Genomic DNA, 17,037 nt, shown 5'->3' with positions numbered 1-17,037 from the left:
TAAACAATCTGAGTATCTGACGAGAAGTGTAGTATACTCAATATGCACATTTCTTCGTCAAAAAGAGTGTATATTTATTACACTAGGCCAAAAAAAGGAAATGTAGGTAATGTGACAGAATAATCTATATGCTTCTGTACAAAGGATTTTGTGTACAACGAGATACATGGTATGAAAATTACAAAGGCATCTGATATTTTCGAGTTTCGTTTCTAATGGAGTTATCTTAGACTACAGATCTATGTAATGCTTTAGATTTCTTCGGTTCTCTTCACTCTTTAGCTTATTGAAAGCCCTCTTTTCCATTTTTCTTATCCATTCTTTGCTTACGTTGAAAATCTTTCCGACCTCATGAAGTGACATACAATGACCTTCCAATCCATACCTAAGGATCAAAACCCGTCTCTCTTTTGGATCGAGCTCTTGAAGGAGCTTATGTACGTCGTTTCTCATATGCTGCTTCATTACAGTTTTTTCAGGCATCTCTAGTGAGATATCCGGAGTGCATTCCTGTGTCACAGGTTCCAAATGGAATTAAATTCTCTTCTACATAACAGAACCTAAAAAAATGTACTAAGAAAACAACTTTGGTGTGACTCTTAAGATGGTTTCCTGCATCAAACTTCTTTCTATCTTCTGGATTATCGTATAAAAATAACTACGGAGTACAAAAACATGAAACCAAAATAACTACGGAGTAGAGCATAGGGCCATTTCCTGGCAGAAAAAGAGGAAACAAAAAAAATAATGCAATAGGATTACAGCCTAAAGCAATGTTTCCCATCAATCATTGCAATTGTGAAAACAAAAGTTGATTTCTTAATAAGTGTTTTAAACTCTCAGATTCACGGAACTTGACACAATTTCAATTCATATAGGTGGCTTGTATAAGGAAACGCATTACACAAGTCAGATAAGACACAGATTTGCTTATGATAAAGAAGTGAGGTGCACTGTCTTACCAAATATTTAATATTTATATCTCCAACTTTTGAATCCAATGAACCCACGATTCGCAAGCACTTGTCAGCAGACTTAATTTTATCCAAGGAAAGACCAGTGACTTTTGAAACTTCAACATCATCAGGGTGTTTACCCTGACTTCTTTTTAGGGTCTTTCGAGCCTTTTGTATGCGACTTATTGTAGTGCTCAATGTTGCCTACGTGAAAAAGGAAAACTAAAAATTCTCGAGAATAATTTTGCAGAAAAATGAATATCCATGATATAAATACTCAAGAATTAAGTTTGCAGAAAAACAAATAGCCATAATATTCTTGTACATACAGGAACTTTTATCCCTCTTCCATGCCGAGATACCAATTGAGACATCGCTTTTCTGATCCAGTACTGGACATATGTAGAGAATTGATATCCCCTTGTGTGGTCAAACCTTTCAGCACCTTGCAATATTCCAATGTTCCCTGCCTGTGACAAGATTGGTAACAATCAATAATTTTCAGGGAAAGCAACAAGACAACTTGGATATGTTATTTTGACGTCAATTCATCCCATCTAGTAGAACAATTATCTTCTTGGAAGACAGGATATAGGTTCAATATTAAAAAGAGCCAGCTTTGAATTATTGAAGCCAAAGAAGTCATTTTCAGTGTATATCCAATTATTGAAGCCAATGAAAATGAAAATTTCTAATTACTAATTAATGACATTAAGATACCAGAAACAGATGCAATGATGCAGGGCCATTAGAAGACAAGGTTGACTAAGCAATTGATGCTCCCCAAAGTCGAATTAGTGTGCTTCATTTGTCATTTAATAAAATGATCATGGTGAGTTTTTCACCATTATGCAAGCAGAGCAGCAAACATTCTCAAGTCTCAACAGTTTCTAGTTTTCAACTGGAGTTCTTGTAAAGAATAGGAAAGAAAGGATATTTTCTCTTAGAGATGGACAAAAAATAAATCACCTGCATTAAGTCTTCATGTGCTACTCCTAGTCCTCGATAGTATCTCGCAAGGTACAATACTAAGGAGCGACCACTTTTAAGAAGTTCGTCCCTGCAATACCAACCAAAGTGCAAATCATGCTGCAACACCTTTTCATCAATACCAGCTGCTTCAGCCCAGCAATTTAAGCTCACTGCCTTTCCAGTTTCCTTTTCCAAGGTTGATTTCATCTTTTCTAGTTGCGCAACTACCTTAAACAGTGAGGGGTTATTATAAGTAGCCAGCCTAGAGTATGCTAAATTGCTAAGCACCAAAAATAGATTAATGATAAAAAAATAATAAAAACATCAACAAGAGATAACCTTTATTCCCCTTGACATTTCTGCTTCATTTTTGGCAATTACTGCTCTTCTGCTTCTCGCCTTGGTCTTCTTTGCCGCAGAAGAAACTACATGATGCATTGAATTTTCAATGGAAATTTCTGATCTACAAGCACATTTTTTACTGGTAGGTTGTAACCTCCTCTGTTGTCTTGATTTTCTTTCTTCCTTCCTCTTCGAGAAAACCACATTTTTTTTCAAAACATTATCTTTTCTAACATTTGCTTGGTTATCTACAGTGACCTGATCAGGTAAGTCTAACATATCAACAGTCCTAGATAAACATGCATGAAACAGCTGCAGCGCTCCCAGCCTTCCTAATTGAACAAGAATATCTCTTTCGAGCTTCAATAACTCAGAATCAGAAACTTTATTCTCAAGTACATTGATGTTTTCCATTAGTACATGAAAATGTGAGGCACTGCAGGCTTGTACACTTCGAACATATACAGAGGTGTCTCCTTCGGGTAGTACTTGAGTATTTTGCAAACCTTTGCAGGGTCTTTTACTGATGGTCGTCTGAAATAAACAAAAGATTGGATCACACACTCGGAATTGCTCCAGATGTAGTAAATTAGAGTTAATTATACCTCCAAATTTGAGTAGTCATTCTCAGCAGTTTGTGGTAACGAAGAACTTGCATGTGGTCTTGATGTGTCTTTACGCAGAATTTCACTCTCATCAAAGCCAAATGTCAAGAGAGACAGCCTTGCTGAGCCAAAATCAAGCTCTTTACCTCGAACTGCAGGTTCCAAAATAATTACAGAGATTATTCTACACAATTAGGAGGAACTAAAGCATACCTAGTCTAATATGTATGATACTCCCTTTATCTCAAAAAGAACATAAATTTTAATCTTGGAAAATAATTAACAGTTAACAAGATGTGGAAGTTTTAAAAGATACTTTGGCATTGTGTAACGTCCAACATGTATGATACTTCCTTTATCTCAAAAAGAACATATTTTGATCTTGGAATAGAATTAAAGATTAAAACAATGTACAAGTTTCAAAAGATAACTACGGCGTTGGGCAAAGCCAGAAAGCAGATGAATTGGGCAAGTTTATAAAGGGTTAAACAAGGGTGTACCAGAAAATTCACAATTATTCAGAAACCTTGTTCATGAAGAGGTCAGGAAGGACCGGAAAATGCATTTTTATAAGAAAAACCAGAAGCCCTGTACAGTAAATAAATATATACATCGTTTAAATCATCAAAATCATTTTCTCTATTCCCTGGAAATGGGCATTCTTTTTCAGACTGCTTGAAATGGAAGTGACCTTTTACTCCTCAAAGAGTAAACATAATAGCACAAATCTAGGCCTTTCTAGGTAAAGACAGGGTTGGTCAAAGATATAAGGATTGGGTAGTTTCTAATCCAGAAGTTTGATATAGTCAAACCTCCAATACTTGTATTCAATAATTACCTATTTTAAGAAGAAATCCGGATTAAATCCTCCAAATTTCGAATAGCGGGATTTAGAAGCATAAAGGATTGTGATTTTGGGTTTCATAAGATACATTTGCTGCCAAAAAACTACAAATCCAATTCGAGAACACACATAACAGTCACACAACAGTAATAAAGACATTTTTTTACATGTTACTTTACACAAAACCCAATTGAGCAACTACCAACAATCGATGAATATTCGTTAAAGCTAACAGATTACAGCATTGTCTGCCATATATCCATAGTAACAAGAATTACTGTTCTCAATCATCACTTCGGTAAATCATTACAACAGCCTAGATTAATAAATCTACGAGGAAGACTAAGTTATCTCCAAGATTTGTGAATAATGCAAATTGCATGCCCAAATATCCTAAGCCACCCCACCCCCCTTTCTCCACACCTTTTTAAAAACCCTTCATCAAGTCAGGGAAATTTCACGCTGCGCCAGTGCCACATAAATACGACATTGTACACAAATCTCGACGATGAATCTATCACATCTCTTATTCCATATTGATCTATAAGTGCTTTACATCACCCCCAAGTGATGCAACCATATACCAAACAAATAAAATTCGCAAGACCTACATACATCTTCACAATCCCAACTAAAGTTCTTGAATTCAGTCTACTATCAAATAAAGAAATCATAGTTCAATTCAAGCAATTTGTGTAGTACGAAGTATATCATACAAGTATAAACTTTAGGAAGTAAATCAATTCAAGCCAATTGTATAGATTATGTTATCAAACATAAAAACACTCCAAAATGCTAGTTCAATTCAAGCAATTCAGGTTCAATTCAAGCAATTTTGCATATTATACCATTAAACACTTCAAACCCACAAAAATTAACTGCAATAAATAACATTACACTTCAATAAATTCGTACCATATATCAAAATTTAATAAAAGTACAAAACATTAATCAAGAAAAGCTAAAATTAAAAGGGGGAAAAACTTACATGAAGTAGAACAACAAGGAGGGGATGAATTGATGGTGAAAGGAGAACGAAGTGAAGGAAGAACACATCTCATCATATTCAATTTGCAGCCTAAACCCATCAAAATTCAATAAAAATATGTTCTTTTTGATCCCATTAAAGTTAAAATTATACAGAGTTTGTAAGGATTAGCAAGCAAAAGAGTAAAAGGGAAATGATATTGGTAGTGTTAAATTAAAATGAGCAGAAAATGGACAAATTTTGGGTGCCTCAGCTCTCCACCACCGGTTCTTCATCTTTTTAGGAGAAAGATTGAAGAATGACTGGATATTTTCTGATTTGTTATAGGATTTTCCAGGTACAATTGCCCCACGTGTATATATTTTATTTATTTTTTTTGTGGTTGGAAGGTGAATATATACAAGTTTTTTTTGGTTATTAATCTTATTATTGGTCGAATATTGATAGAGGTAAGGTCTTGCATAGTAGGAGGGTGATCAATCTACTTAAAGGGTTGCCACACATAGAGTTTGGTGAAATTTGATCTTTTGCTTTAATGTCTGAGTTGGCTCAAATGATACAGAGTATCAATTAATTGTATTAGCTAATTTAACTCTAATTTGACAATCTACAATATTATTGTCTCTATTTCATAAATATTGCAACAAGTATGAAATAATACATCTCAAAGCACATTTTATATGTTAAATATCTATAATTATATGAGAGTTAAAATTATAAAAAGTTGATGTTGTGAAAGTATTTACGAGACGAAACTAACAAGACCCCACTTGACTTTACGTATAAATCATAATATGTGGTCAAACAAGTGTGATGAATAGTGCAAAAGTTTAGTTGTTGCAATATTACTAGAATAGAGGAAGTAAAACTTAACACTTATACAAAGTATCTAAGTTTTTAACTTCTACATAGTACATGCTTTATAATGATCACAAATTTAAGATTTTATTCAATATACGTATGCTATAAGTTATTGTAAAGCATTATGATCATAATTTAATATTTTATTCAATATACTTATGCTACATTTTTATTCTAAAACACTAGGGTTGCTTGAAGATTTCTATGTTGAGATACAATTGATTTAGTTGTTGCCTAATATTTCTATATTAATCTTTTATAGTCCGCAGTTTACTTACTCAGTAAATCTTTTTCCAAAATCAAAAAGATCACACATTTGGAAATTTTTTTTCTTGCTTGTTGGAAATGGGCCTTATGAGCTTATGATCCGTACATCTGTTGTCTGTTTATGAATGATGGATCAGCCCCAAAGTTTTGGATCTGCATGTTGATTATGGCCCAAGATACCCCAAGACCTATTAACAAACAAAATGGCAAAATGGCTTGTTGACTCACCCTTTGTAGGCCCAATTAATACAACCCTTCAAAATAGAATAAGTGGTGTCCATAACAATTTAAAAACGTAGGTGAAATAACCTTTGCCAAAAACCATTTCAAAGATATTCTAATAATAATAGAACATTTAAATACTTCATTTTAACTTCCTCACCATCTATTTTAGGCTTTTAGCTTCCCTTTAATTCATTGTATAATACTCCGTATGATATACGGAGTATATATGCTGCTTAGCTAGAGAATTTCAAATAACATCTTCACGCTATACCAAATGCTATTTAGTATATGATGAGAGCACAATAAACAATTGTAGTATTCCTTTTCTTGACTATGATGTACTATGTAACTTTGTGTCACTACAATGCGAAGGCTCAATAAGGGTGCAAATCAATCGTACTGAGGATGGCGCTTCCATCGACATTTGTGACTTAATCACATCGGTTGAAGGCGATGCATGCCATTTACATTGTTCTCCATGCATGACATAATTGTCATCCCTCCCTTACTATATCTATCTTATTTGGTGATTAGGGTGCATTATACAAGTATATAACACAAGATGTGCGCCTTACTTTTCGATCAATAAGATTTCATAACCTTATTCGATTTGACATGTATTCGTACATGAAATATAACACATAATACATGAAACTTGAAATATATATAATAGCAACCACAGCTACATGAACTCCTAGTAGTAGTTATTAAAAAATATACCTTGTAGTTTTTTTTTTCCAATTTTCTTGTTTTAATATATAGTTCTCATAGAGACACAAACTATCATTTTGTATATCTTATTGAAAAATTAGAGACCAATTCCTCTTCCCTAAAAGTTGTACCATCGTTGATAAAGACTAATTATGCCAAATAATTGTAATACAATACTCATAATGTTATGAACACACGAAAAATTGCTCGCAGTACTTCAAATTCTGATTTATTGAATTTCAATTTTGGTGAATAGGTAAAATCGGTGTGAATTTACATATGAAATTAAAATCAAAGGTCATAATTACATAATTGAATTTTTTATATATATGTACTTGTATATATTATTGTATTAATTAGGTAATAAAATGAAATTAATATATTATTAGTCACTTGAAAGTTCAAACCAATAAATCGAAATGAGTGGGGCATGGTTATGATGGACAATAAGTATGAAATTTGGCACATTGCAAATTGCAAGTCCATGAACAGAAAATTGTAGCCTAATTGACAAATAAGGTGAAATAGTTTGGTCAAAACGACTCAATAGTAGTTGCCTCTTCTATATAATCATATTTTCCCCTTTCACTATGTCTCCTCTCTGCTAAACACCCATTGTACCATTGGCCCACACTAATCCATGAATCATGGTACGAGGAGTCTCTTGTCTTCCAATTACTTCATTTAAAAAAAAAAAAACATCCATATTATTATTGTTTTTTTTAAAAGAAGTTAAACTTGACTGACACAACATATTGATTTTGACGTGATAAATTCGAGATCATTTGATCCCACTATATTAATTGATTCTATTTTATGCATTTGGTACATCTGGTTGTATACTGTTAATGATGAATCATTAGTCAGGACTCTAGATTTATTAAAATTTGTTTATTTCTCTACTTATATCGTATGTGGTACCAATATCACGACTTGAATATGGAAATATAAGGAATATAAGATACAAGTATATACAAATGAAATATAGGTGAAATCCTTCCTATTATAAGTATATAACATACTCTAGAGAGTCTAAGCTTAGCTTGGTAAAATGTCATACTAATTGCTGCAGGAGTTTTGCTGCTACAAATTGCAATATCTTATCTGTCCAAATTACTTGCAATAATTAAATTATGTAGAAAAACATAACCATTAACTTTAAATTATTTCTATTCCCTCTTATTAAGGGTATTGCAAATCAACTAGTATGACAATTGACAATACTTCTTACTGTTTATATTTGTTTTACTATCTTCGACGGTAGTAATTAAAAAGAGGGGGGCCATGCATGGTATATTGGTAGCTAGTTAATGGGATTGGCAGACTTGGAACATTTGTAACTTTGCTTACATGACTTGTCAAAGTCCTTGGACCCTTTGGAATTGAAGTAACTCAATCTTATTTGAGATATTGGGTGTCTAATGAAGTCATGTAACGTACACTATCAACGTATGACGTGTCTATTGTGAGCTTATAGCCCGATAGTTTTGGGTCAAGTTAGTCAATCAACGTACTGTATTACCTTTATTATAGAACTCTTCATACATGATTATTATTCTGTGCATATTCTCTATCAATATAATATATATATACCAAATTGTTCGTATGTAGTTAAATTATACTTTGTAATTAATACTGTTATATAGATAATCTTATTTATATTCTTAAGATAAACAATTAGGTTTACTTGGCCAAGAGAAGACAAATCTTGATATGTTGTATCATAAATATATACTCCATGATGATGCATGAATGAACAGTATATGAATTGAATAAGCAGATTTGCCAAATCCCAACTAATGCACTATCCCATGGTCGGACGAGAAACCTGTGTCCCAATTGAGACTTTCGACTCTTGTAACAGTCGAAATAATATACAAAATGCAAGTGTCGTTTATTCTATATAATTTCTCCAAGGCTTGATGACATATAATACAACTCATATTCGTAAATTTCTTACTCAATATACAATTATTACTAGAATATGACTGGATCAAAGTTAATCCACTGGAAATTCGATCATGGGGAATGGTTTAGCAAATATATTGCCTACTCTATATTAATTATTACCGTCCAAGAAAAAAAAAAAAAAAAAAAAAAAGCAAAATGTTACGAAGTACATGCATGCTATGCTTTTATGAACTTATATTATTGTTTTATTAGACTTTTGGGTACGGTAATTAAGCATTTAAGTACCCTTGGAGTATGGTAAATAATAAAGCCGAGTCATCCAACATGTGGAGATTTAAAAAGATGCATGGTGCCCCTTGGATGTCATTCAATCCGCCATGGCACTTGATTCATTCATTTAATTTAATAAGGTGATTATATATATATTCAGGTTCAATGTATATACTTTTATCAAATCGGAACCGTTTACACATAAGTGATAGAGTATATAAATCAATCTTGGATTTCAACTACATCAGTTTAAGCTTTTGGTTGAGTTGGTGCATTAGCATGGTATTAACGCTAACGTGACACGATCATGAAAATGGATATAAATTACTCCTATTAGGTTAACAATCTAATCTTTAGGGTTAAGTTAAATATGTGCTACACGGGGAAGCAAAGTAGACAACTTGGAGAACGAATAACTACTGATAACTTTGTCCTGAAACCTTCAGCTTGACTATTACTCGTAAAATTTAAAACTAGTAAAAGAATCATATGTTAAATAAGTTGATATTGTCCAAAGTTGGTAAAATGTAATAGTGTAATTTACTTTATGTACTTGCAATAATCTTTTGACCAAAAGTAGCCAAAAGATCATGTGATCACTGTGGTTTAATATTATCCTCATCCTTAAGGTGATGACAGTGGTAGTTGAGGAAGTATGCATTTGCATGTGTTGTTCTTCTAAAGCACGAAAATTGGACTATGTCAATATCACCAAGCATTTTTAGTAATTATGCTTGTTTTCTAACTTAAAATAGAGTATGCTTTAAAGGTGCATTAAATTGTTCATGGAACCTATGGTCTATTTTTGGAAGAAGATTTTTAATACGACAGTTACACTATTGACTATACGTTACTTCTATGCCATATAACACAACTCTTTTTTCCAAAATAGTACTTTGATACATCAGTTATTGTATACGTTATGTCTATAGTCCTCTACACCATATTATAATACAACTCCCTTGTACGAAGTAGCACTTTGTAACTCATTAAATTACATCAAATTGTACCATACTCCGTAGTATTGAGTAATTAGAAACGTGTTTTCTCAAGGGAAGTTGTAATTGAACTTTGAGAATTCGATGAGATAATTGCTTACTTCATCGTTCTTGACCGAAAATTACTTGCGCAAAAAAATAGGACAATTCATGGAGACATGGAGTATGATGGTAAATACTAATTAAAAAGGTAAAAAGGCTAGTAATTCACCGTACTTTGCATTAGTTGACCTAAATTAATTAGTACTATGTTGATAAGAATGAACTTATGGTTAGTTGGAAGTTGAGTAGTATATCCACTAGGCATTACCATGTTAGATATCCAACAATCCTTCACATGTACACACAAAATTCAAATTAGGGTGAAAAATTAGTGCACTAGCCAAATAAATTTCCTTATAGCAATTCAATCACATGCAATATTTATCCTATATATTAGATAGTTTCTCACAAAATATTTAAGTTTTATTAGGTAATTTCTCACAACAAAAAATCCTTAATTATATTATCTTCATTATTTACTTAAATAGGATATACTATTTACAGAGTACTCTCTTTATCACAATATGGTGTATGTATTAGATATCTTAATACTAAATTTGCGGAATACATTTTCGGAACATTTTCTCTTGAATCATATTGTTTATATATAAAATTTCTTGATTACAATTAATAATAAGCGGATGTCCAAATAATTTTTTTTTTTCTTTGAAAATAGATTTATGGATTGAAATATGCATCAACTAACAATTAATTACAAATTCAAAACCAATTAATTACGAAGTATTTTTTAAATTAGTAAGGGAGATCTTTACTAGACCTCAACTCTCACAGTTCTTTTGGTCCGATATTTGCGAGCCAGACATTTGGGAGTAGAGGAGACGGTAAGCGAATTCCTACCCCCAAGTACTCTCATTTGATAGGATTCAAAATCCAAATCTCTAAGATTTGATTTGAGGTAAAAAGATTACCAAGTGAGTCAACACTTTATTGGTAATTGTTAGTTACGGAGTATAACTTAGCTTTTCATCTATCAACTAGAAAATGTATACATTTATTGTTTTATACACGTGTAATTGGGTAGAGAAAGGTGGGTGAAAGTAGTGAAAAAATTCTATTATCCTCCTCATCATTATCCTGATCCTCCATCTATTGTGGCTAGTGAAAGTGATTGTAGTATGTGTTCGTTGTTAGCATACTTAGCTCTTACCACCAAACTTATCTTGATCATAAATAAGCTGTACTTGTATTAAAAAAAAAAAACATAAAATATACAAAGTATGAAGTAAAATTATTTAAAGGGTAAGAATATGTGTAGGCCTTATAACTGCTTATAAAATTATTGTCTAATTAAGTTTAATAGTTTCTTAATATTTTCATATTTAACTCCTTATTGTTTGCGGCTCTAGATAGAGTAAAGCCTCTAATGTATTACTTGCATTGTATCATTTTCCAAAGATAAGTGGTTCATTAAATTAAAGGAATAAAGCTACATTATGTTTACTACTCCGTAGTTTTATATCACTATTATACTTCGTAAGAAATGTATCAACTTTTGATGCACAAAGACTCCTCCACTACAATCATCAATCTTTTTATATACTTGTATATGCAAAGGCCCAATTAAACTCTATGCTTGAATAGAATTAGTCTCTATTGAGGACTAAAATGTTAATTAAATTAATGTACTTATTAATGTATATAATTGTAGATCATGATCACTTTAGAGGTTTGTGTCAAATAAAAATTAAAAATTAAAAATTAAAAAAAAAAAAGGAAAAGAAAAAGAAGAGGTTTTGCATTCATTACATTAATTATTTACTTCTATTGCTTATCCATTTTTCATATAAATTGGACCAAATCAAACAAGTACGTACTCGCTGATCTTCTTGCTTTCAATTTAACGAGGAGATCAAACCATTACAAGTCATATATTTGAGCAATATAAATCCGCATCAAATAATACTACCTTCGTTAAATGTTATGTACAACTTTGGAATATTTTATATCTCACAAATAATTCCCCAAAGTTGCACATAACATTTAACAGAGGTAGTTAAACAATCTTGATGACTCCACCTTGATTTGCTATTTAATTTATATAATGTAATTTTTTATATGTTTATATGATAGGGTGATGGAAGTCAAAAGAGATGTCAAAAGAGAGTCCAATATAATTATGAATGATGGACTTATATTTTGTTGCTCGTGTATGTTTTTATCTCTAACAAATTCTATCTTGCAGATTATTTATAGAGATAATGTTTAATTCTGTTTTACTCAGATATTTGTTTAGCAATGCTTTTAAATTTCGAATTTATTTAGCTAGAAGTATGTTAACCAAATACCTTAAGTTGAATATTTGCTTTGAATATTTGCTTAGCAGATTTTCTAGAAGATTATTTTGTTAACTAGTATTTTATTTTGTGATAATATTTCTGTCAAGATAATTTTGCTAATTTTATCTTATGATAGTATTACTAATTTAGATAAATATTATTGTTGGTTTATCTTATGTATGTTTTGAATAATATTTATCTTATATTGCCTAACCTTGTTTCAAGGAATCTGTTAGTTTGTTATTGTAACAAATTTGGGATTTGTTAAACATCGCCCACAAATTACTACATAAAGCCCAAAAAATTCACTTGGTTTCCCAAAATTTCCCTTGACCTTAAAAAAAAAACACTCACACTCTCATCACTCACACTCTCATTGCTCATCTTCTTTCAACCTCTCTAAAAAAAAAAAAAATTCAAAATAACGGCAATGTCGAGGCGGCAAGGCAAGGAAGTGGCGGCGGCGGCGGCGGAGGGAAGGATGTCCCAAGGAGGAAAGGTATATTTTGTTTAAAAAAAAAAAAAAAAAAAAGGGGAAAACCGCCGTGAACGCGGTGGGTCACCCTGGCTGGACGCCCAGCCAGCGGTGGTGGCGCCAGATGCAGACGCCGCCACCAGTTGGCTGGCGCCTGGGCTGGACGCCACAGCCACGGTTGTGGCGTTTATTCTAGGCGCCGCATCCGTGGCTGTGGCGTCCAGCCCAGGCGCCAACCAACTGGTGGCGGCGTCTGCATCTGGCGCCACCACCGCCGGCTGGGCGTCCAGCCAGGGCGCCCCCCCCCCCCATTTTTTTTTTTTATTTTTTTTTTAATTTTTTTAAAAAATTGTTTTTAATTTTTTTTTTTTTTTTTTTTGTAATATAATTTTGAATTGTTTTTATATTTTGTTGTTTATTTTTATAAATTTTTTCAATTTCGTTGTATTTTTTCTACGTTTATATTTTGTTTACAATTATTTGTATGTTTTTAGTTTATTTGATTTGCGATGATGATTATTTATCGTATAAATTTTTGTATGTTTATATATTTTAAAATTTTGTGTAGGGTCGTCATGGTGCGGGGAAGAATATAGAGCTTCTTAGTAGAAGTTATTCAGTGGAGAGGTCGGGGCATAGACATGTCAGATGCCGTGGTATTTCGGCCTCAGTTCGTAGAGAACGGATCCACCGTCGGGATGAGGATGACGATGACGATGATGATGCTGAGGAGGGTGACCAGGAGGAGGGGCAGGAGGAGGGCGCAGATGAGGATGAGGATGTGGACGATGGCAGTGGACCGTATGATGATTACGGTCCATTCAGTCAGAGGGTTGATGACATGTACGAGACGCATATGGTGGAGGTGCGTAAGGGTAGGGGTGGTAGGTTTGTTAGTAGATCTGGCACATCATCTGCGTCCACTGTATCTAGGGCAAGCAGGAAACGGTCGAGGGCCGGTAATGATTCTTGGGTTGTTAGGAGTGAGGTGTCCGGTGGGCCTGTTGACGGGAGTGTGATTCCTAGCTTTCTAGGACACATAGCTGCCCGTATTTGGGAGGACCAGGAGAGGCCTTCAGTTACGGGGTTGTTGAAATGTCATACCCGGGAAAAGACTTGTAGCTTTTTGCGTACATGGGCTGAGGCCTGGCCGGCGGAGAGCGAGATGTTCGAGCGACTGGAGGGCACTGGGGTGAAGCACGTTCCTGCCACCATGCACGATAAGATTGACAGTACGCTGATCACGGCTTTCATTGAGCGATGGCAGCCGGATACAAACTCTTTCCACCTTCCGTTCGGTGAGATGACGATCATGTTACATGACGTCGAGGCCATTCTGGGGATTCGTGTTGAGGGTAAACGACTTTGTGTTGTGGCTGATGCGGATCAGGCAGATTCGCTGGCGGAGTTGTTGGCGGTGGACAGGGCTGCACTGTACACCGAGGCGCTAGGTGTTTGGGAACACGGAGGTGTGAAGATCGCATCCGTGTTGCAGCGGTGTTTGTACCCGAGTGCACGTAGGACGCCCGACGCACAGCTGAGTGCTTATGTTTTTCTACTCCTCGGATGTACCTTGTTTCCGGATAAGAGCGGCGGAAACAAGCTCAGGCCACGCGACATCGTAGAGGCGTATTTGTATCGCCAACTAGGATTTGTGAGTCGGGCTGACGCGGCAGGTATCACTGGGTGTCTGACTCTATTGCAGAACTGGATATACGAGTACTTTCCTGCATTGCGACCACATCGTGACCCAGTTCCTATTGATGAGGGGATGCCGCGTGCTTGTGCGTGGAGTCCGCGCTCAGAGAAGAAGTCCGTTGACCGCCTCCGATCGATACGGTTATTGCTGGACAGGCTGTCCCCCTTAGAGGTAACGTTTATTTATAGAGTCTACATTTTATTATTTGCACATATTATATTCATGTTATTAAATTTTATATGTTGTTATTGTACAGGTGAACTGGATGCCTTTCGGCCCGAACCCTAGTGTTAGGGTACCCAGGACCCTGTACACGGGACTCATTCAGTATCGTGACATCGTCGAGGCGTACATGCCCCAGCGTTGTCTTCGCCAGCTTGGATTTGTCCAACTTGTCCCTCCTCCCCCGGCGTGCCCGATGAAGGCGGTCCGACCTGCATCGTCGAGGGAGTACGTCGTGGAATGGCCGGATATCATGACCAGGACGTGGGACCAGTTTCCGATGGTGGCCCGCTTATGGACAGCGGAGTTGCAGCGGCCGCCCTCTGGGGTTACTCCCATGTGTGACCATTACTACATGGAATGGTTCAACCGGTATTCGCACCCGAGGTTGATCGCTGATCTCGACCACATCGATGATGATTATGTGCCACCGCCTACTGCCACGGAAACGGTATGTCTTTTATTATATTTATCGTTGTCTTTTAATTAAGTTTTATTTGTTGTTATTGTATTTCATCTTCTGTTTTTTGTTGTATGCAGTGGATGGGAAAGATAATGCAAGACGTACAGAAACTCTCTCTTGAGAAGGACAGCATGAGTGCAACAGGGAGAGCTGTTGTTGATAGTCTGGAACAGACCCTTGCGCAGTGGGAGTCGTCGTCGAGGAGGGATTACTGATGGTTATTGTATTTTATTTATAGAGCATTATGTTGGACATTATGTTGTAAAACATTTTAGATTGTTCTTTTAGCTTCCAACTTAAACATATTATCAGTGCTGTTTTTAAATTTTGATATAACCGTTCGTGGATCCGCGCAACTTACCCATGCAACATATAGAATGCAGTAAGCAGTACAATATAAAATATTAATGTTCTCATTAAAAGAGCAACGTACAAATAAGATTACAAATAAAGATGACGATCCAAGTCATCCTGGTACACATGACGATAAACATTTCGGTTAGAGGCAATTTCGCTGTACATCAACTCACGCACCAAACCGTAGTTGTCTTCGCCCATTTGAAAAACATCAGCCACGACCCGGAATCCGCAGTTACCATCTCCGATTACATCATTCCACCCTTCCAAGTACGACATGATGATCGCAGGTATCCTTTCCTTGTACGGAAACTGATCAACATCGTTTCTTCCTATTCACCAAATAATTAATTATAGACAGTTAAGAAGGCAGGAGTAACACTTTAAAACTATGTGCAATATAAACAACCAAAACGTACCAGTTCTCAGGGGCATATTCACAGACGATGAAGATTGACTACGACTAGATGACGATGTCCGACCACGAGAACGACCACGACCAAGACCACGGATATACTCAAACGCACTCCTGTTCCGCCGTTGTCGACCTCGAGGACGGTCAACTCCTTCGGGTTCCTCATAATCTAAGTTAGACGGGTGGAACATGTCATGAAGCACATGAGTAGCGTCACGAATAATAGAAGGATGGCTGGAGGACACTTGGTCGTACATCGAACGGAACTGCTCCAACTCTTCCTGTTCACGGTCGGCCGTTTGATTGTCTGCATGCTCACCAATAACAAGCGTCCTCCAGAATGAATGGACCTGATCAACATGTAACGACGCCCTTTCTTCTGTAATAACGCGATGAATGGTGCATGCGCAAGGTAATCCATGAGTTACTGAAATAGTACACCCACACCGAGTATACACTTCGTCAGCCAAGTCCCTCACCCTGTTCAGCTCAGTGAGAATCAACCCCAAGCAGTAGTGCGACACACGACCATGGAGAATCTTAAATATAAAATGGCTATACATCGTACCATGTCGTCGTCTGGAGTCCTCTAGAGAGTTCCTGATGTCGTTCTTCTGAGTTTCAATTGACTTGTTCAGTCTAGCGAACAGTGTATCCAAAGCAGTGGTCGATGAATCAATCCAGTCCTTGGTAGCTCTATGAGCGCTCTCAACTCTACATGTTGTAGTGTTCCCAAAATGAAGTACCTGGTTTGTCCAATATTTGACAAACTTTTCCCTGTGAGGGACCCATTGATGCATCACATAGTCCACCAGTGCCGGACACCACTGGTACGAATCCCTGAAGTTAGCCAATGCTCGCTCATACGCTTCCTCTGTGGTAGCCTGTAGGATCTTCCGCCACTTACCATTCACCAATCTCTCTGCCATTTCCAAATTCTTCTTGAAAAGGTTGTAGCCTTTCACTTTCACGCAGTTGTTGATGTGCCATGTGCACAATAAGTGGTTCGATTCGGGAAACAGCTCTGCTATGGGGGCAAAGAGACCTCCCTCACAGTCGCTGACGATGGCTGCTGGATGAACATTAGGCCCGATGTAGTTTCTCAGCTTCTCCAAAA

The 17,037-nt window shown here is 35.7% G+C and overlaps 1 protein-coding gene across 1 annotated transcript; it reads right to left on the bottom strand.

The window, feature by feature from the left end:
- Positions 1-5,305, bottom strand: LOC110740230 (RNA polymerase sigma factor sigC-like). The gene is made up of 7 exons (XM_021920714.1): positions 4,708-5,305; positions 2,876-3,027; positions 2,268-2,804; positions 1,926-2,156; positions 1,286-1,426; positions 963-1,160; positions 1-510 (listed from the first exon to the last, which is right to left on the bottom strand). The coding sequence occupies exons 1-7, from the start codon at positions 4,805-4,807 to the stop codon at positions 232-234; spliced, it is 1,638 nt and encodes a 545-aa protein (XP_021776406.1). The 5' UTR covers positions 4,808-5,305; the 3' UTR covers positions 1-231.
- Between the last annotated feature and the right edge of the window lie 11,732 nt (positions 5,306-17,037).

The sequence above is a fragment of the Chenopodium quinoa genome, unplaced genomic scaffold (genome assembly GCF_001683475.1).
Source record: "Chenopodium quinoa cultivar QQ74 unplaced genomic scaffold, ASM168347v1, whole genome shotgun sequence".
Lineage (NCBI taxonomy): Eukaryota > Viridiplantae > Streptophyta > Magnoliopsida > Caryophyllales > Amaranthaceae > Chenopodium > Chenopodium quinoa.
Note: the sequence above shows the minus strand (reverse complement) of the source record. Positions and strands in the feature narration are given on the sequence as shown.

Coding starts and splice junctions, on each gene's coding strand:
- LOC110740230 (XM_021920714.1), bottom strand. CDS start 4,807: ATGGGTTTAGGCTGCAAATTGAATATGATGAGATGTGTTCTTCCTTCA. Junction 3,028..4,707: donor TCCTTGTTGTTCTACTTCAT/GTAAGTTTTTCC, acceptor TGGAACCTGCAG/TTCGAGGTAAAGAGCTTGAT. Junction 511..962: donor ATATAAATATTAAATATTTG/GTAAGACAGTGC, acceptor CCTGTGACACAG/GAATGCACTCCGGATATCTC.